This window comes from Actinia tenebrosa, unplaced genomic scaffold (genome assembly GCF_029948245.1).
Source record: "Actinia tenebrosa isolate PJP-AT-01 unplaced genomic scaffold, QUT_ActTen_1.0 PGA_scaffold5__44_contigs__length_20552954, whole genome shotgun sequence".
Taxonomy (NCBI): domain Eukaryota; kingdom Metazoa; phylum Cnidaria; class Anthozoa; order Actiniaria; family Actiniidae; genus Actinia; species Actinia tenebrosa.
This window is the reverse complement of record NW_028292582.1, coordinates 4,025,306-4,047,021: the sequence shown is the minus strand read 5'-3', so window position 1 is coordinate 4,047,021 and position 21,716 is coordinate 4,025,306. Positions and strand designations below refer to the sequence as shown.

At 37.9% G+C, this 21,716-nt stretch overlaps 1 protein-coding gene across 1 annotated transcript; it reads right to left on the bottom strand.

The window, feature by feature from the left end:
* Nucleotides 1-3,317: 3,317 nt before the first annotated feature.
* LOC116290578 (elongator complex protein 1) lies at nucleotides 3,318-21,587 on the bottom strand. Its single transcript, XM_031697650.2, has 39 exons — nucleotides 21,471-21,587; nucleotides 21,114-21,268; nucleotides 20,653-20,805; nucleotides 20,176-20,257; nucleotides 19,300-19,380; nucleotides 18,936-19,024; nucleotides 18,015-18,114; nucleotides 17,831-17,921; nucleotides 17,487-17,610; nucleotides 16,871-16,961; nucleotides 16,166-16,300; nucleotides 15,513-15,608; nucleotides 14,952-15,177; nucleotides 14,376-14,552; nucleotides 13,849-13,955; nucleotides 13,555-13,658; nucleotides 13,282-13,335; nucleotides 12,843-12,945; nucleotides 12,560-12,675; nucleotides 11,798-11,871; nucleotides 11,283-11,361; nucleotides 11,119-11,198; nucleotides 10,933-10,989; nucleotides 10,606-10,683; nucleotides 9,811-9,896; nucleotides 9,061-9,209; nucleotides 8,847-8,970; nucleotides 8,447-8,544; nucleotides 8,195-8,258; nucleotides 7,754-7,891; nucleotides 7,480-7,541; nucleotides 7,153-7,215; nucleotides 6,443-6,503; nucleotides 5,995-6,108; nucleotides 5,178-5,292; nucleotides 4,797-4,924; nucleotides 4,255-4,418; nucleotides 4,003-4,084; nucleotides 3,318-3,734 (listed from the first exon to the last, which is right to left on the bottom strand). Exons 2-39 carry the CDS (start codon nucleotides 21,261-21,263, stop codon nucleotides 3,661-3,663), a joined length of 3,969 nt encoding a protein of 1,322 aa, XP_031553510.2. The 5' UTR covers nucleotides 21,264-21,268; nucleotides 21,471-21,587; the 3' UTR covers nucleotides 3,318-3,660.
* Between the last annotated feature and the right edge of the window lie 129 nt (nucleotides 21,588-21,716).

Genomic DNA, 21,716 nt, shown 5'->3' with positions numbered 1-21,716 from the left:
TTGAAACTGAGAAAAAAATAGATGTTTGTTATAGTGATACCTCGATCTATCACAGCGCGTCGAGGCGCAAAAACATATTTGGGAAACATGGGTGGCGTAGCGGTGAGAGCGCTCGCATCTCACCAATGCGACCCGAGTTCGATCCTCAGACTCGTATGTGAGTAGAGTTTGTTGGTTCTCTCCTGTGCTTCGAGGGTTTTTCTCCGGGTTCTCCGGTTTTCCTCCCTCCTCAAAAATCAACTTGTATATTCTAATTGAATCTAGAAGGGTCTAGATGAAAATTACTCTTCGTAATTCTAGTTACCCTCACAAATTATTCATTTATTCATTCTATTTTCCTTGAAAGAGTAATGATAAAAGGGTAAATAATACACCTTGAAAAGATGAAAAAACTTACTGATGTTTCGGACGCTAGTCCTTCGTCGGAGGACTATCGTCCGAAACGTCAGTAAGTTTTTTCATCTTTTCACGGTTTATGATTTATTCTTTTATCATTATCAGTAATAGGTTCAGTTAAAAGCGTTTAGTGTTGACTGGTAGCAATATTTGGGAGCGGGGAATTCCCACTAAACCTGATAAGTAGTTTTGATCCTATTTGTAAAGTAAAAACAACAAAATTGTCTTCTTAGGTATATTATCCTGTTGACGGGTTACTGAGGAGACAAAAATCACTCGAAAGTTTCGAAGTACATATGCTTTCAAGCATGATCCCTGCCATACTACAAAACCTATACTTGTGGAATTGAAGTGAAGATTCACGTCGTCATAACCTTTATCTCATGCAATGTTTCCCTGAAAAATAGGGTTCAATTTTTGTTTTCTTCTTTATAGAATGAACCAGTTAAACGTTTGAGCACTCTTCTCCCATATCGATCGATTTCGAATTGTACTTAGAATGGGCTTGTATTCCTTAACCAATAATAGTATCTTGGATACAGTTAAAGTTTTGAATTCTCATTATAGTGATCGAAAATTACAGTTATCTTTTGTGCAAACAGTACTGACTCGGAAAAGCTTTTAGTAATTATATTTCCATGAAGAAACGTTCGTGAAGTTGTGGAGCCGTCTGAATACTGAATAGGACTTCATGGGAATATTACCAAGGTGAAAAAACTTAGATAAAAAGGATATTAGTTTAAAAATTACCGCGATGACTCGAGTTGTGATTCAAAGGTTTATTTTTTCCCCACACATACAATTACAAGTTTTAAATTAGACACACTATAAAAAAAATAAATAATAAAATTAAAAAAAAAAACCAAAACGAAAAAAAAAAAAAAGCAATATTCAGAAGTCGACTGACTGCTGGTTTCGTTTGCTTTTTCTGGCTGAGAATTTACACTAACCTTTCTGCCAGTTTTATTCCACAATACTTCAGTTCCAAGTTATTTCAGTAGCTGTACTGTCTCTACTCAGAGTAGGAAGTCACTTCTCAAGAACCAAACCGATTTTTTCCCAAAACGTTTCAAGACTGATAGAAAGGAGTTGTACGTAGCGAATATGAGAATGTTATACTGATGCTCCGATTCGTTTTTGTTGCTACTCAACAATAAAAAACAGCGGGGATTCCTCAAATGTTTACGAACTTGGTATGTAGGTAGAAGCATGAGCACAGTCCGGAAAGGAAATCTGCATCTGAATATTTGTTGCAGGTATACGGTAATGTTGAAAATAAATAAAGGAAGAATTGTAAAAAGCTAATGCTAATTAGACTGATAAAATCTATTTTTGAAAAGTAAATATATTACTACAACTCCTCTTAGTTACCGTTGCCTCAGCAAATTAGCTAGAAAATCTTAAAATTTAAAATCTGATCGCGGAAAATTGTGAAGAAATCGTTTCGGCTGTTCACTGTCATCCTGAGAAAAAACAAGAAAACAGACATCGTCTCGTATACGTAATCCTTGGCTTGGGGACAGACATTAGTTTCACTGAGAAAACCGCTACAGTTCCTTTATGTGAAATAGTGGAATAGTGATTGGTTCGCTATCAGTATTGTAGCGATGTTCGATGTTGAGTGTATGACGTTACAGACTCCAAAAAATAATCGTAAAAATATCATACTTTCGTCCTGAATATCGAGAAAACACTTCATACAGTGATTATTGGACCTTTAAAGAGTATTCTTAGGAAGTTTCAGCTGAATCCAAGTTTGAGCGATTTTCATCAGAGTAACACTTGAAGTAAGTTTAATCCCATAATTACTAGGAATAACTTTGCATTTTAATCGATGTCAGTCCTCAGCTGAAACTTTGAAAGCAATCAAATTTATTCTTGAAATTTCATGCATATTTGATATTGAAATTTTACGTGTGAAATTCGAATGGTCGCAATTGAGGTTTTCCACTGTGACGTGAAGCTATCAAAAACAAAAAAAAAAAACAAAACAAAAAAAAAACAAAAAAAAAACAAAAAATAATGGGGAAAAAAACCATGCAGTCAAATATTAGTCAAATATATATTAGTAAAATAAATATTTTCAGAGACTTCGCATTTCCGAAAAACTTTTTTTGAGTTGATGTATACCAGCAAGGTGGTATCAAAAATGCAAGTCTATACCTTTAGTCATTTAAAAAAGCGAATTCATTACACTCCTGTTTTGCTTAAGAATAATGAATTCTTATTTATTATTTTTTTCATTTTACACCGTGATGTCCCAGAAATTTTGAATGTCTACTTGGAAACTTAATATTTTATAGAATTTAAGTTTTCATTTGTTCTATTCAATATCATTTCCCTTGCCAGAAATTTTGAGCGTCGTCTTGGAACTTAAATATTTTATATTTCAGTTTTTAGTTGTTTTCAATCCAATATATAATTATCTAAAAGAGTGGCAATTTTCAACATCAGTCCTTAGAATTTTGTAATAATTGTTGGAAGGTATATGGTTTATTGAATTTCAACTTTTAATTATTTTCAATTGCATAGTTCAAAGCCTCTAGAATAATCTTGACAAATCTTAATTTCCCAAAAGAAGTTTGAATTTCTTTTGAAAGTTATTACATGTTTTATGCCAAATTTCAGCTTTGAAGCCCATAATCATCTAAAATAATTTTGGCAATTAGTTAATGTGGCAGGTGACAGGGGAAATACCACAGCGCTGTGACATGACAAGACAGTCGTCTAAATGAAAAATTATTGTAAGTTCTTCTCACAACTAAATGCAGCGCGACAGGATATGAAGACTTTCCAAAATATGTATAATTCATTGAATATTTTATAGCGTAGATCAGAACCAGGTGATGTATTGCATTGTTCTCACAGTAAAAACTTCCACCAACGACTAAATACACTATTTCTAAAAGATATTTGGTGAATCTTCTAATGATGAGTTTTATTTTCTTTATTTTCGAGTAAAAGCTATTATTTATCGAGCTGAAAACCTGAAACTAGCATATATTGAGCTACAAACAGAGTTCACTAATTGGCTAATTTTTTTTGGCTGAGTGAAGCTGAGAGAAGCCTGTTTGACACATTTTGAGCGTTGCGTCGAGAACAGCAATGCACTATGGGATCGTCTCAAAAATTGTTCTTTCGTTTTTATGTGGTATCGGAGAAACAGCAGCTCGAAACAAAATTTCTTGAAATTTACATTTTTATTAAGTCATATTTCAGGGTTTTTTTTTTAAATTTAGAGTCGAAAATGTGTTGCAAACCATTTTATGTCTGATATTGGTCCATTTGCCATTGAAAATCTTTCCTGATGACTGGCATTTTGGGAATTTCTGGATCATCTGCAAAAAAATATCCTTTCGGTTACATTTACGAATGATAAAAGCTGAAGTGTCCTGGACGGGGGGAAAGGTGGGGTGCCAATTCCATTTCCCGCCAAAATTGTTTAACAAATTCCACTTTCCAGCGTCCAAATTCCAAACTTTTTTCTTTAAAAACATATTTTCCATTCCCATTTTGTTTTTATCGTTATATAAATCCTTGGACACAACAAAAATTATAGATCGTACGAGATATGTCAACTGTATCGCACAGTATACTTCAGGTTACCTTTCTTTGCCTGTTGTGTTGTGTTATTTCCAGTGTTCATGGCTGCTATGATACTGTTCACAGTAGCTCCGGGTCCTGTTACCTATAGACAATGAAACACAACTACATTAATGAGATCAACTTGTTCTGAGTCTCGTGTCCACCAATCAGAAAGCAGTAAACCAAAGCCGTGCTTTGGGAATCAGGGTTCGATCTGTGAGGTAGGCCATGCCCTGATTGACATCTGCGTCTCTCGCCAGGGGAATCACTTACCATGGACAAAGCCGGCTGGGCTTCCTGTGGTGCATTCGGCGGCCAAATTTCTGGTAAAGATTTCTCAATAAGTGAATCCAACTTGGCAAATTCTTTCTGTAAAATGGAAGCTTCGTCGTCGAAGTCAAACAGAGATAAGGCTCTGAGTAAAGCACTGATATCCTCTGAAAGGGAAAATGGTCACCATGACTACTTGGTCACTATGACAACTTAGGAAATGAACATCATCAAGGAACGACGAAAAAAGAAGGGAAAAATTACTGCTTTTTTTCATAAAAATGCGAACTGAACTCTGTATTTGCAGTTTGCCTGTTGGAATTTGTTTTTTCGCTGCCGCCAGTCAAAAATATCAAAGGTACGACTGAGTATTTTTGATTGACGGCAGCCTGCGAAAAAAATAAATTTCAGCGTGGAGCTCGCAGTTTCCGAGTTCGCATGTTTATGAAATTAGCAGCAAATGAAAGAAAACGACAAGATGATAGGAATGTTAACTAAAAAGCCAACATACAAACGTTATGAAATGAGTATCACGTTAACTTTACCTTTACATTTGTCCGTTTTAGTAATGATTTCAGCAAGCTCGTACATGAGCGCCAGGTCCTCGTTCTTGCTGCCTTCTTTGAGACTGTACTTCTTGCGCTCTAATTTTCGACGGTTCTTTGAAGATCTCCTGTGACATTGGACATTGCATTAACATCGCAACTAGTAGTGACCGAGATAAATAATTTATACGTGATCAGAGAATATTTATTTTCTTAGGAAGAGAGAGGGGCAAAGCCGAAAGAATATACATGGACTATAAAGTATAAAAATGAACACCATGCTTAAATATTTTATGATCCCGCTCAGTGTTCATTCTAGCGGCTTTCTTCGGCTCTTCCGCAAAATAAATACATATTAACTAGTTCTACGGCATTTGTTACCCTGTTGATCGTGTTCCTTTGGATCCTACACTGGACCCGTATCCCGATACTCCTGTCATACTACTGGTGTCCGAGTAGATATCTGCATCTGTATCATCTCGTAATGTACCACTTTCTGAATACATAACAAACATGAAACACTTTGAAAATATAGGAATATGAAAAGTTTGAAAGGTTGGTAGTTGACACCATCGACTCGTCATCATATTAATCACCATCAGCCACATCAACACCCACAACATCATCCTTCACCATCATCATCCCCACAATCACTACCACTACAACCACCAACACCCCCCTCATCATCCATCCTCACCATCATCTCCCACCATCTCCACTACCACCATCAACACCCATATCAACATCTCCTACCATCATTCCCCACCATCCTCCACCATTATCCCCCACCATAAACACCATAACCATCAACACCCACACTGACACTTTCACCATCTTCCTCCACCATTCATCACCATCATCATCATTCCCACTACCACTAACACCATCATCATTCCCATTACCACTACCACCACCAACACCCACATCATCATCTCCCACCATCATCATCATCATCATTCCCATTACCACTACCACCATCAACACCCACATAATTATATCCCACCATCATCATTCCCACTTCACCATTATCACCACCATCATCATCATTCCCACTACCACTACCTCCATCAACACCCACAACACCTCCATCGTCATCCCCTACCAACATCACTGATTACTACTGCGACCATCATTATCACCAGCACCACCATCGTTAACAAACACATACCACCCATGTACCAAAGAAAAAACCTCTCACCAAGGATTTCTAGTCGTTCGCGTTCCTTTGTTTCGCGAACCACTTGTAAGCGAGTCTTGTATTTAGTAAACGTCTCCATGTTTTGTTCGATTGAATCACACTGTGTGCTGTAACCTGTTGGAATCGATAAATGATCGTTAGATGAATACAATAAGATAACTAGTCAGCAATAGACCTCTTTACCTTGGGCGTAATGACACGTGACAGTTGACACGTGGTCTGAAATGGGAAAACAGAAAGCCCAAGCTAAAGTGGTCTATTGAAAGCAAGCCAAGTCAGTGGTACTTGGATGATAATTGACCAAGCACTGTTAACCAAGCACTGTTATGTTAATTCAAGTGTATTTTATTATGTTAATAAAAATTGTCGAGGGTCGAAAACAAGTGTAAGAACAGAGAAAACGAGTAAAACAGAGTCTAGAATAGACTAACTCAAATCAGTGAAATACCTTCTTTCAGAGCTACTTTCAAATGTGTCTCGATAATATCCAAACGGCTGTACTTGTAAATCTGCAAGAAATAAATCATTTAAAGTTTTCATGATGTGAAACAACGTAACGCGCAAGTTTGGAATGACTGCGGGAAAATGGCAAACGCGGCACGTAAAACAGCCTTATATCATAGAGTATTTCTTAAACCTTAACGGCACTCAACGTGCAAAAATGCGGCTGTGCTGTGACAGCGACGTTTTAGGGGTGTCGAATATATGACTTAATTATGTCGTAATGTGACCGTGTTGTATACAGCGACTTTCAGTCATGCTAAAATGAAATCACTCAATAGAGTCGTTTTCGGCTTGTTGACATGGCCAGGTCTGAGCCAATGGTCCCTTTTAGCATGGGCATTACAACAATGCTTTCCCAATTCAGAACATGTGTCATTCTCTTAAGTATCATTTCTTTGTTTAACGGTTATACATGAGAAGACACACAAATAAGGATACAGCTCAAACAAAGAATCTTATTTTCACGGATGACACGTGGTCTGAAATGGGACAACATGACGTCCAATTTTAATAGATCTATTAGAGCGCAAATCATTTTTGCCAATCAGAATGCCCAAATACGTTTCTATGCTAGCACGGAACCTCCACACACTGTCCGTTTCTACTACGGTCATACGAAATCTGTTTTAAATAGGAATAAGTGTTCATTCGTACCAGTCGAAGTGCTTCGTCCCAAAGACTTCCTTCTATTAAAGATACAATAGCTTCTTCAGAATCCTTAAAAAAATATTGATTATTAGATATTAGTATGAAGTAACAACGTGGCTTTTTATCTGTTATGTAGATATTTATTTATTTGTATAAATACGAGTGATATTCAGGACAAGAAGTGTTCATGCCATTCAAAACATTTGATCAATTCAGAACCTATCATTTTCTTCCGCCGTCACACTATCGTTTTTCTTTAGTAACGCGCAATTTGCATATGAAAGAGATGAAGGTATTTGCATGAAATGAACTAAACCTCTTAGCTAAACTTACGAGAGCATAGTCTTCTAATATTCTAGCGGCTTCAGCATGACGATGATGGCCTTTCAAATATCCTGAAAGAACGATTATAACATCGGTAAATGGATGAATGAATGGAGGGAGGGAGGGAGGGAGGGAGAGGGAGGGAGGGAGGGAGAGAGAGAGGGGGAGCGAGGGAGAGAGAGGGAGGGATGGATGGATGCATGCATGCATGGATGCAAGGATGAATAAATAAGGCAAAGACATTACTGAACCAAACATAGGTTAATGTGTTGAGCACGCTTACCCGCCAGACTCCTGGCAATTTCGATCTTTTTTTGCTGGGAAAGACCGAGTATCGCAGCCATGCAGAACACTTGCTGCCAGTTGCCTTTCTTTTGAAACGCGTCCATGGCTTGCTCATGGGCACCACAACGTGCTAATACTGAATAAGGAAGAACAACATACAGTTAAACTCTTTAATGACGGATACCAATGGGACACCGAAGAATGTGGCCTTTTTAACAGCTTTCCATGTTTGCGCTGTTCGCGGGTTCTTAGCGCAGAAAAAAGCGAAAATTGACAAATTTGATATATTTCTAAGATGGTGTCCTTTTTTGTCCCCTTACAGTCCCACAATGCACTGCGATGCCAACTCGACCCAGATTTCCCATTAACCTCGGAATGGTTAATAGAAGGCAAAGAACAATACAAGAATCTCTCGTCTAATCAATCTCTTTTGTCTTACCTATGCCTGCTTGTTCGTATTGTTTCTTGGTAATCAGATGTTCACCGTAAGACACAGCGATCGCCTGAGAAAAACAAAAAGTAGCTCAGTTCTCATTTTTGATTTCAAGAATCTCGATCGAAATCTCATTTGACTTGACAGATCAAAAACAGTTTTCCGTGTTTGATACTCTGATCAAAACATGCGGGATGTTGAGAGAACACGAGAGGAGCGTAGGAAACCACGACGCGCAGCGGCCATGACGTCACATACCTTGTGTTGCTCGCTCGACTTCGGGAATAACCCAAGAGCTTCTTTAAATAAACATTTTTCTTCTACTAAGGAGTGGAGTTCGTTGAAGTGTTTAGTACCTAGAAGATAAAAAAACCGATATTTTTTCCACATCATGTCCCTTTTAAGGCAGGGCATTTTTTGAGTGATTCGTAAGCTTAGTTCGATGCATATTTTAACACCTCAATAAACAACGCGGAAATGATCAAATTTTCTTTGTTGTTATGAAAAACGTGCTTTCTGTCTTTGCTGGACTAGGGTTCAATAAACCCACAGATCCAGCTGTCCATCATCACCATCATCATCATTATTGTCATAACCACCATCATCTGATCATCATTATCACCATCACATCACTATCATCACTTTATCGAAAACTTACCACATTTACTGAGATGTTGTATAGCTTTACTGTATCGCTTTAAATACTTGTCTATCGTGTACCGCTGATAGTTCGTCTCCATGGTGCGTAATTTATTCAAAAATGGGAGATATTCTTTAGGATCCTGAACCAAAAACACAGGTATCCCAATTAAAGACTTCATCATACTATTCGCGGGAAACCTGGACTGTCATGATTATTAGATCCTTCTAACCTTTTGTGATTTCTCGGCTACCATGAGAACAAGTTGGAAGTCGTACATCCCTAACGCAACGTCATACATTTGATTGACATCCACGAGGAAGATGACGTACTTTAGAGCCTCTTCTGACGTCACACACTTATCGCCTTCTATGGGTTTATCTGTAGATAAGACAAGACAGGTTGGTGCCATGTGAATTCACTGAACGACTTTTAGTCCTGGATTTTGGCTTTGGTCAATTAATTTCCAACGGCTTAAGTAAGTATTCAACGAATTGAAATTAGTTTTTTGTGTCTGTCCTCTTGACGATAAATTGCGTCATTACATTGTCAAAGTAGTGTGGATCCACGAGGCGTATAACAAAAACAACAAGAACGAGAAAAACTTTTTGTTTGAGCTTGCGCTCATTGACGTCAGCTTATAAGGGTGGATAGCGTAGTCTCCCAAACAGCCGCTTTCAGTGTTGTCACGCAATGCTTTCTCCCCTGAGTAGGAGAAAGCGTTGCGTGACGACACTGAAAGCGGCTGTGTGGGAGACTATGGATAGCACTAACCAACGGATAAATCCTTATCCAGTGGATAAGTCGATGCTGTTATCCAATAAATTTATCCACTGGATAAAATTTATATTCTTATACTGTCCTCTTACTGATAATAAAAAATAGCAATCAACCCGCGAAAAATTGTGTTACTGTAGACATTTTGATTTGCAAGAGCCAAAACCCCCGACGTCTGGTACTGGGTTGAGTGATATTGGTTTACCTTTGAGGTGTCGTATTATATGAAGCACAGTATCCAGTTCTGGGTTTGTCTCTTTGACGTAAGACGTGAGAATTGATAAAATATACCTACAAAGTAAGACATTAAAAATTAATATCTTTACATTTTCAATTGCCTTAGTTGATAAATAGAAAACGCGTGCGGTGTGCGGTTAAAAAGTACGCGGGGATCGGAAGAGAACGCATTCACTGCTTATCCAATGAAAAATGCTCAGACACAGCATTGCACGGCACACAGCATTCGCTACTTATCCAATGAAAATTCTCAGACACGGCACTGCACGGCACACAGCATTTGCAACTTATACAATAAAAACTCCTAAGACACGGCACGGCACGGCACACAGCATTCACTGCTTATCCAATGGAAATCCAAAGACATGGCACGGCACGACACACAGCATTCACTGCTTATCCAATGGAAATCCAAAGACACGGCACGGCACGGCACACAGCATTCACTGCTTATCCAATGGGAATCCAAAGACATGGCACGGCACGGCACACAGCATTCACTGCTTATCCAATGGAAATCCAAAGACATGGCACGGCACGGCACACAGCATTCACTGCTTATCCAATGGAAATCCAAAGACATGGCACGGCACGGCACGGCACGGCACGGCACACAGCATTCACTGCTTATCCAGTCGGAAAATGTTCATACATGACAAGGTCACGGTAGCGGTACAGCACGTGGGTACCGTGCTGTTTTCGCACTTATACGAAATCAGCTCTAAAAGAAAATAACTCAGTTCTTAGTGTGACAAATATTTACCGATCTGGGCCGATGGTTTGTAAAGCAGCTCTGATAGCATCACATATACGGTCTACCTTAGTCTTCTCGTCAGCCGTGCTAAAACATAAAGAAAATTGTAATTGAAGAGAGAAGAGATTAAAGCATTGATGAAAGAACAGCTCGAGCTTCTTAGCGACAGGCTGTAAGATGTTTATCAAAATTAATAATACCCCAACCTTCTGCAACTTTTAACGAAAAACCTACTTACTTTTTTGATACTTTTTTAACACTTTATATTCAATCAGAAATATAGAAACCTTTACATATATTGATTCTTTTTTTCCATTAAGATATAAGCTTTCCTACCCTGTTTTTGAAGTGTCGTAATAATCTGAATACATCTTAGTAGTTACATCTTCCTCTCTACAATAAAAGTAAATAGATACAAATAAAATGAAGCAAAATAACGCTCTTACTGAGCAAATATCTGTCAATAAACATGAATGCAAATGACAAATTCCCAAGCAGATTATAAAATGAATATTCACTTACTTGAGGTCTGATAAAAACAGATTGATGAAGTTAACTGATTCCACTTGACGGACAAACGTCTCTACATTATCCATAAAAAGCTGTTGGCGAAAAAACCAAATCATAAAAACAATTCATTTTCATCGGACGTTCTTCAATGAGCAGAATTTCGTTTATGTTCATACCTTAGGGTTGTGATCATAAATAAGATTTAGATTAATTCGATGTCTTCTCATCGTTACGAAAGCGTTCTTGTACTGCAAACTTAAAACAATGGATCAAATAAAAGGGTTATAACAATGAAATAAAGAAGAATTGGTATAGGTAATAGGACTACATGTTGTCCAGTTTGGAAATAATTGGATGAAATCAGAGGAATTTTTTTAATTCAATTATTTCCAAATTGGACAGACATGTAGTCCTATTGCAGATTAATTATATCATCCCAAACTATACTAGACTGATTCCATAAGTCATAGTTTTCCATCGAAAGAATGCGAATGGAAACGATCCAAATTAATCTTTAATTTGACCAGGAAAGAGAATTTGAAAATAATACAATAGTTGCTTATATGGGATTATAGAGTGATGATACAATTACAGAAAAAATTAGCCTGCGTGGCAACTCTCTGGGACTTTTTCCCTCCTTCCCAATCCCCCAGAGAGTCGCCACGCAGGCTAAGGAAACTGGATTACTTACTTATCAAGACATTTCTGTAGAAACGACAGGACAAGTGCTCTTGGGTGGATGGTTTCTAGGTTACCACGTGGCATCTGGGCATCAAAAGATTAACAATTTTGATGTGTGTTTTATGTTTATGACGTCATAATAGAGGTTTTGCACCATCACGTAACGGCAGCCAAGTTAGATGGCAGGAACAATACAGTCGTTTTACATGAGAAAGAATTCAATTCCCAAGAGCAAAGGGATTTTATTGTTCTGCCATCTAACCACAGGCAGTCCAAGCTGGATTATGGCGCCGGCACGTGATGGTGCAAAACCTCTATACAGAGAGGATGGTAAAATACGGACCAGCTAAGACAGGGACGTATCTAGGAATGACCTTGGACGTACGAGTACTCCACACCATTACCTGTTACCTATCTTCCTCGCGCCTCATGGCACATAGTACTCACGCTATCCTCACCAAATTACCGCTCCCTTCCATTGCACCAAAACACGTGCATATCGTAATAGACCTTGTTTGTTGTCTTCACATTTAAGACCACGTGCCATTCCCTAGATTATTATTTCTTTGTTTAACGGTTGTACATGAGAAGACATATGGATACAACTCAAACTAAAAATCCTATTCTCAAGAGAATAACACGTGGTATGAAATGGAAACTTTGCACACACCAAACTAACATGGTATAATAACCTGGCACCGTGTAGAATGGTAACATGCACCATAGGACTTATTTCCCTGAAAACGCCCCTGTATCGGATATCTTACATTACCTGTAACACTAGTTTAGTGTCTTGTCTCACAGCCACCACTATACGAGAGCCTCGTTCAACCCTTCTGACATTCTCGTCCATCGGGTATGGCTTGTCTTCCACCAGAACCGGTAAACCTGACAAGAAAAAAGCTGTATTCACATTGCTTTTTTTTTCATTGGCTGAGAAGTGACCAGTAATTGGTTCAAAGGATGTTGTCAATCTCTAAACTTAAACAAAACCCGTTTCATAGGCTGACATAGGGTAATCATAGGGTATCAGTCTCCCATCACGTGATTCCTACCTTTGCTGGACTTCAGTAGGCTGATACAGCGGCAGGTGTGCGCATGCGTCGTTAGAATCAAAAACTCGTCGTGGACAGCGAACGATGTGCAGTTAGTAGCAACCTTGATAAACAAATAAAGAGAAAAAAATTCAAAAAGGGTTGGAATTACAACAACATATTTATTATCATACTTTCTTCTATTCCTTCTCGGTCACTCCCCATGGAAATAGAAAGTTTGAGCAATTCGTGAAACAAAATATTCTTCGTCAAAATAGCCGGGGAGAAACAATAGGAAAAGAATTCCAAGTAGTCCTAGATAAACAAAAGATTATCTGTGTTTGTCGAGGTTTGCAAAAGGTAAAGTGAAATTCAGGGAAATAATGAAAACGTACTTATGTCTGCTGTTTGCGGGAAGAAAAAACGGGATTCTGAATCTAATAGTAGCTAGCTATCTTACCTCTTTATCGCTGGCGTACAGTCTTCCATGTTCTGTCAGACCGAGAACGATTTCCTGCAATACGATGTTTATTACATTAATCAATTTGATTTGGCAGCATCTTTTGGGCCAAAACGTTCCCGCTCACCCACTCTTCGAAACTCTGGAACATCGCTATGCCCATGTAATACTGTATAGAAAATTACCATCAGTTTTTGTTCCATGTTAGTTTTATATTCGCTATACTGAGTTGTTTGGTGACAGCCTGGTTTAGTACCGTACATATAAACATACCTCATCTCCTATGGTTGCTGTTTGTAACTGCACACAAGGTTGAGGAAGACATATGGGATCTCCTTTACCACTCAATAATGGAGATAAATGTATCCCGTTCACTTCTGAAAAAACCCAGTAGGGTTAAAGTAGAATAAATTAGATTAGATTTGAGCAGGGCAGGGCAGGGCAGGGCAGAGCAGGGCAGAGATTATGGTATTCAACGCCCTAGCTAGAGAATGGGGAACTCTTTATTACACAAATTATAGTATATCACCAAAAACTTAGTAACTTTTCTTTGAAAGCTTTACTGACCTGAGGCGTACTTCCATATGTTCCCATTAGAGCTCTGTATCACTAGTGAGCCAGTGTCAGGATTACTATACATACGAAGCACTGGTTCCTCTGTTGGCTGTGAATGACTACATAATGCAACAATTCCATTCAGATTTTATCAAACTTCGCAATAAAATGTAATCAGTTGAGTCAGTCAGTCAATCAGTCAATTAATCAATAAAATTATAAAGTGTAAACAATAGTATGATCACTAACAACCTTTTGGCTCTCAAAACTTAAATACTATAACAATAACAACAGCAGTACAATGAAAACTACTCAATGTAACAAGTCGGTATAACAGGCCGTGGATTGTGGTCTAGTTTGGATACAAACAACACCATATAAGACATGATGAACAAAACATGTTTGTACCCGAGCCAGATCACAATGCACTATGTTCGCGTTTTTACAAAAAACGCCTATTTCCTGTACATAGTTATACATATTCAAACACTTCAACAAAATGACTTCAAAAATATCAAATACTTGAATACAATTTGTACCTGACTGTAATCACTGCTTTCCCCGCCTCTTCTTTATTGATATCCATCTGACAGAGGACGTCTTTCTGTTCCATCACATCCCAACCCACTGCAACAAGCTGCTTTTCTTTCCACCATGTCAGATGATGAAGGAATAATGGTCCTTTCCATAGACCTGATACGCCATCAAAGTCCATCCTGAAATAAGGACGACTTTGCTAAGCTAGCTTAACCATATTTTATTGCGATACGACAGTAATACAATAGGAAGCCATTTTCATGTCGTAACGTGTACGTGTGATAACCATTCTTATGACAAGCCATTTCAATGTTACGGCATATCGTAACGCGTACGTACTATAAGTCAGTATGGTATGTTTTCCACTCATACTATAACCATTTTTACGGGAAGCCATTTCAATTTACTGCATGTTGTACCGTGTACGTGCTGTAAGTCAGTGTCGTACATTTCCTACTGATGCGATAAACATACTTGCGAAAAGCCATGTCAATGCTATGGCATGTCGTACCGTATACATGCTGTAAGTCAGTATATTACTTTTCCTATTTAGGAAAAAAGCCTCTCTGACTACTTACTTCTGGGTACCAATAACCCGTGGGAGGTCCCCAGAGGGCTTGAACTCGTCTTTATGTGACCCCTCAACTAATGCCAGACTGCCATCAGACAACAAGACCGCCATGTCGTTACACAATGGAGGTGGAGCAAATGTTACGGCTTGTACAGCTGTTGGCATGGTAACAGTTTGAGCTGCCATGGGTGGAGGTACCACCATGTGACGCATGGGTGTCAGTAGCAGACGAGCTGTTAAGCAAAGACATTTGAAACTTAGCAACAACAAAAGCAATTCCATCAATTCTCAAATGAAGCATATATTTTAGTATTTTCAAAGGAATTTAATTAAGTCGACTAAACATCTCCCCTGTGTTAATAGAGAGCTTCTCTAAAGCATGCACAAATGCTGTCCATGTATCCCTTTGTTGTAGCACACTATGACAACCCAATCAAAACGAGCAAAATTATCATTTGTCCATTCAGAATCATCATTGAAAGTCAAATTTTCTTTTCTTTTCTTTTTTTTTAGAGAAGAAAACTCAAAAGCTGTAGTAATGAAATATCAATCGTTTTGGTCAACTTACTTCCATCTATGACAGCAACGGTAGACAAGTTATTAGAAGAGTTGCCTTGGCTGTAGGTAGTTGACCAACACCACTCATAACAGATGTACTGTCCGCCTGAAAATATATTGACAGATATATCTTGATACGAAGCCTTAATTGCGAATTAGAATGAAACAGTACATATCGTACCCTGTTCGCTCTGTTCTCTTCTGCCCTCCTCTGCTTTGCTCTTCTCTCTCCTGCTTTGTTTTTCTCTCTTCTCTTCTCTACTCATGGTGTACAATTTACCCTTTTATCACTACTGCTTCATTAGAAACACCGACACAGCTCACACTAGTCTTTAGCTAGTTATCTCTTCTTCTCTACTCAGTTTTTTTTTGCTCTGCTCAGAGTGCTTCTTCCTCTGCTCATACTGCTCTGCTCTGCTCTGCTCTGCTCTGCTCTGCTCTCCTTTTTTCTGCTCTGACTATTTTGCTCTACTCTGCATCTTCTCCTCCATCCTTCTCTTCTACTCTAATCTCTTATGACACTTCTATTTTGCTTTTCTTTTCTCTTCTTTTCTCTCCAGTCAACACTTTTACGTATTTCAGTCCCACCTATTTCCTTTGCTTTCTTTGTTCAATACATTAAGTAACAAGTACCACAAACAGAGATTAAAGACCAATACATACCAGAGCACATAACATGTAGTTTCAGTGGAAACTCAGGATCCCAGACAAAACATGCGACTTTGTCTTCTTGTGTCGCACTAAAACATATCTCCTGCTTGAGATACCAGTGATAGTTATTAACTGTCCACAGCTGAACTGGAAAACAAACAACCCAATAAAAACACCTCAGATGAGTCTCAATCATTATCCAAAGAAAAACAACCACAGAAAATAATTAACACTCTGGTACAAGTGATGTTGAAATATAACGTTTTACAGCTCCCACTAACAGAACATGTACTGCAAGGTTTCCTCATTTGTATGATCTTGTCCACTGTGATTAGAAAAATGTTGTTAATGGAGTGATGCCGGCTATGCTTGAGTGTCCATCCAAACAATGGATAGTTTTCCCAATGGGATACAGAATGTCCAACCAACAAACTCGAATTCATAAAAATTTTGAGTAGTTATCGATTTTTTTCAATGTATCTTTAAAATGCATTTATTCTAAGATACTGAGAGAATTACAATGTTCAGCAATCAGTGTCTGTTCACCGGTTGTGCATGAGAAAAAACATGAATCAATATAGATACAACACAACCAAAGATCTCATTCTCAATGTATGTGGTCTGAAATGGAAAAAATATTGAAAATATAAAGAGGACTATTTTAGTTTTGCACAAAATGTCAACTTTTGTTGTGCTTTTTAAGTCTATTGTTCTTACCATATGACTTGGGAAAGTTGTCTTTAGCAGGCATATCTTCTAACCAAACAGCAAGAACTGAGGAGTCACTATTCCACTGCATTTCATTGACCTATGTTTTGAAAAGGGAATGCTTGTAAATGACACAAAATGGCAGTAAACAAAGACCAAGTAAAGCAATAGTGGAAGAATGGATGAAGTAAAAAAATTATATTCTTTACCCTTTTTTTTTTTTTTTGCTTCTTGCTTAATTTAAATAAGACATCAGTTTTTATAGAAAAAGATTGGAATATCAAGAAATGGGGAGGGTTACAGTACCTGCATGCAGGAGGGTGTATTGTGTTAACCTATACCTCTCCTATGGAGGGGGAATGGAACTTCTGAGGGGTGGGGAGGGTCTGAGGAGGGTACAGCATATTGTGTAGTTCCCGAAAATATCCATACCTCCTCTATGGATGGGAAATTGGATTTCCAAGGGTTGAGGAGGGTCTGAGGAGGGTATATTGTAAAGTATTACATGTAGTTCTACCCTCATAAGTCTACATATTTTTGGGATTAGGAAGGGCCTCACATTTATTCCCTCTTATATGGAGAGAAAGATGTGGATATTTTCTGAAAGGTTCTTTTAGTTCATTACTTTAACTTCCATCCTATCAAAAGGCAAGGTAAATTCTCCGTGCCTCAGACCATTTCTCTCAAAGAATACCACTTCATGGCGATGAGGCTTTCGTTGTGTTGATCCAATGAGACTTCCAGAAGGCCTGCAAACCAGATATGAGAATCCAAGAGGATTAAGAATCATTTTATTTACCTTTTACCAAAATTAAGCCAATATGGATTTTTTATTTCATGCATCATTATATGAGTGGCATGGATGGTAATTTAGCTTGGGTACGTATACCATCACAGGGAGTTGTGGTTGCAAAATATTTTATGATGCATATACTGTATATCGTAGATGATAATCATAATTCCACTTACTTCCAGCAAAGAGGAGATTCAAGTCCATCGACATCCTCGCTGCTTGTCATCAGAACACCTTCTCTGTTCCATACTCTCAGTTTTCGTGCCCCTAACACAAAAAAAGTCACAACAATAAGAAAGAATGGTTAACATTAGAAATATACTCAGTCATGCAACCAATGTCCTGAGCATTTCACTGTACCTGTATCTGTCTCTATGGCACTAACAACAAAGTATTGTCCATCACCTCTCCAGCTAATACGGCACTGCTTGTCATCCCATTCAAAAGCTGGGTTAACAATCTATTTAAAAAGAATGTTCTTATTCATCTTGTAGTCTATTATAGTACTGTATATTTCCAGGTCAAAAGTGCTTATTTAAATGCTAAAATAAAGCCAAAATTGGAATCTAAAATTTATACTAGACCTGCAACTACGTACTACTAACCAAGTTGTTTTCATACAGTATCTACATGCTAATATAGCCCACCCGTATCTGGTCAAGTCAACCGGAGTCAAGTCATCCAGAGTTGTGGTCAAATCACCCGCAATGTATGGCCAAGTCGCCCGGAGTTTTTTACTTAATGGATTGTCAAACCAGTAACACATATATAACTTATTTAGCAGTAGTAAAGCTTTGTTAAACATTTGTAAGGCATTTTAGATTAGTTTTCGGCAATTATTATGATTATTCGATTGTCACACACAAAGTTTTCAGTATGAGGTTACGTGCTAAATTAAATTAATTCTTACTGCCTGTCATGAATGACTGAGCATTTAGCACGTAGCCTCGTACTGAAACCTTTGTGCAAGACAAGCGAAGCATATCTCAGAAGTGAGCTATTGAGACAAAACACCTATACACACGTCAGGTTGACTCACATTTTCAACCTAATTTCAAAATTGTTTGTATCCATTTATTTGACCGATTAGTAGGTTTAGGCTAAAACAATTAAACCCCTCGCACTCATAATCTTCAAGTCAATAATACCCATTTGGTCTTTGGCCTAGACCAATTGGGCTTTGGGTCTAATTATAAAGTAACCGGTCATATCATTTTGTCTCAAATTACATGTACAAAACAACGAAATTAGTGATAAACAAAAATAAAGATGCAAACTGACCACTGGTTTAAGCTTTTCTGCCGTTGGTTTACCAACTGATCCATGGAATTGGGTTTCTTTTTTACCCCAGCCAACATTGATTGGTTTTTCTATGGAGAACAAAATTTACGAAAATCACATTATCACCAGAACGACCAAATGGCGTAATTGTATAGTTTGTAGCTCAATCATCCCTCAAAGAATTTGAATAGAAATAACCAGGGAATAAAGCGAAAAGCAGTGTGAGAGGCCTGAAGAGTATATCTTTATGTATGGTTCTAAAACTGACTGCAAAACACTAAATGGCCCTTTAAGCTAGGAAACATAATTAGATTTCACCGCTATTTTATTCAGAATATCATTTTCAGTAAACCATTGCAAGTACCTTCTCCAAATTCAGTTGTGTGAATAGAAAGTTCTGTTATTGGGTCAAATTCTCTTGTCATCATTATAAGAGTGTTGTCACCTGAAAAAAGTATATAATTATTCATCTATTTGTTCAGTATTAATTTGATTTAAATTATGATTTAGTACAGAGCAAATGAATGAATGACTGACTAACTATCAAAATAACCAACCAATATTTAATATTGTGATCACTTTTACAGTGCGACATGCAAAAGTAAACTGAGTCACATCATTTGATGCTGCCGAACAAGCTTTTACAAACTTTATATTTGGTAAAATCAGTCAGCGTTAGCATCATAATGTATTGGTTTAATTATGTACAAAAGTCTGTGTACATATAAGTATGCATGCAAATACATTATTGCAGGTCAAACCCGGGGGGGGGGGGGGGGGGCACTCTTGCCCATTTAGGGTAGGGTTGTGCTGCTGAGCCCTCTGAACCCTGACCCTGTTCCAGAGTAAAATCGCTGAAATTCATACCCTGTTCCAGAGCAAGATCGCTGAAATCATACCCTGTTCCTGTATTTCGAAAATGGATACCCTGTTCCAGAGAGGAGATAGCGCGATTTTATATACCCTGTTCCAGAGTAGAATAGCTGAAAACCATACCCTATTTGGCAGCACGTACCCATACAGCGAATATAGGGGAGTACCCTCCCCCCACCCCCCCGGGCCAGTTGGTAAATGCATGTATACACACATATGTGCTGTTCACGATATTCAATGTTCATAATTCTCTTCAACTACTGTAAAATCAATCCTGTTGAACTGAGAATATGCTGTCCATGCTCTCTCAATTAAGGCACTCTTCACAACTTTTAGGAGGGTGCATCTTTTATTAGATATAACATACCAGTTGAAAAGACTACCAGTTCCTGGTCAGGACTCCATGACATGCAAGTTATTCCACTGTCAACACTTCCAACACATTCAAGCTTAAACAAATAAAAGATTCAAAATATTGTCACAAAACTAGATATATTGTAGTTGATGTATCTTCCCTCGTAAGGGGAGCAAGTGTTATCCCCACCAGGTCAATTAACAATTTAATCCCCAATGATATACAGTAATAAATCTCAATAGACACCCTAGCTAGTCTGCTTTGACTTCCCTTGTATAGGACTTTAATTTCTAATTACTAATTACTAATTTTTAAATACTGTAAAAATGGAGCAAAGCAGTGATGGAATGAGGAGGGTAATAAATTGCATACAGTATCTTTATCCCCTGGGGAGAAGGGCTAAATAATCTTATCATACCTTCCAATTAGACTTTCTAGTGTTCTGGCCCTCTTAAACTTGGCCATATAATGATAAATGTTCATATTTACCTCTTCAGTATTAGTGTTGCATAATATGACATCTCCTGCCAGAGTAGCAACACAGACTGACTGAATATCAGGTAAGTGTTGAATGCCAATGACTTGACCACTACCATCATCAGGTAAATACTCATCTGTTACTAGTGATACATTAGATTCCACCTTAAAACGACAAATTCAAAAGACCTCTTTACCTTGGGCACACCGTTTTCCCATTTCAGACCATGTGTTATTCTCAAGAGTACGGTATCATTTCTTCGTTCGTAAGAAAACAAATGAATATGAATATGGACACAAAAAATCATATTCTCAAGAGAATGAATTAGCTGAAAGAGGAAAGCATTACACCAAAGGTAAAAAGGTCTTTAAAATAAATGAATGGATATTGAATGGAACAATAGGCTTTAACTTATTTCCATTGCTCTTACGTTATGTTGGTAATTGTGGCATCAGCTGCAATCATATTATACCTGTTGGGTACTTGGATTGAATCCTATAATATTCGTAGCAGTAGCAGTATAAACACTCCCTGTATCACAGTCAACAGTCAAACATGATGATCCTTCACTACCATCTATCTCTGTCACTGGAATGCATCGTAAAACCTCGAGATTTCTCATCGTTACTAAAAGATTAAAACAAATAAAACTTTAACTTCTTTACCCTAAAGAATAAGCACCTCTACGTATACAAACTTAGCCTAAATATGACTAACGTTGTACAGTACAAGAACATAGTTATGAATAGAAGCTGTAAGTGAGAAAATCAAACCTGATAAAAACGCTTCCTTTTTCGACACATTGGAGCCCAGTTTACGCAATACATACCTTATATTAACAGGCTAGTTTAAGATCCTTTTGTTTTTAAAGAGATCGGCTTGAATTCTTCAAAGAAAACCAAGCATTTTCACGATGTTTTGAAGCAGCCATGTGGGAATAGCAAAGCTAATGGGGAATACCGCATGCTCATAGTCAGAGGACTAGGGAGAATCAGCATCAGAGACTTTAACGTAATTTTCCATAGAAGCTTATTTTTACTTTCTTATATCATAGCATGTAATTTTTATATTAGCT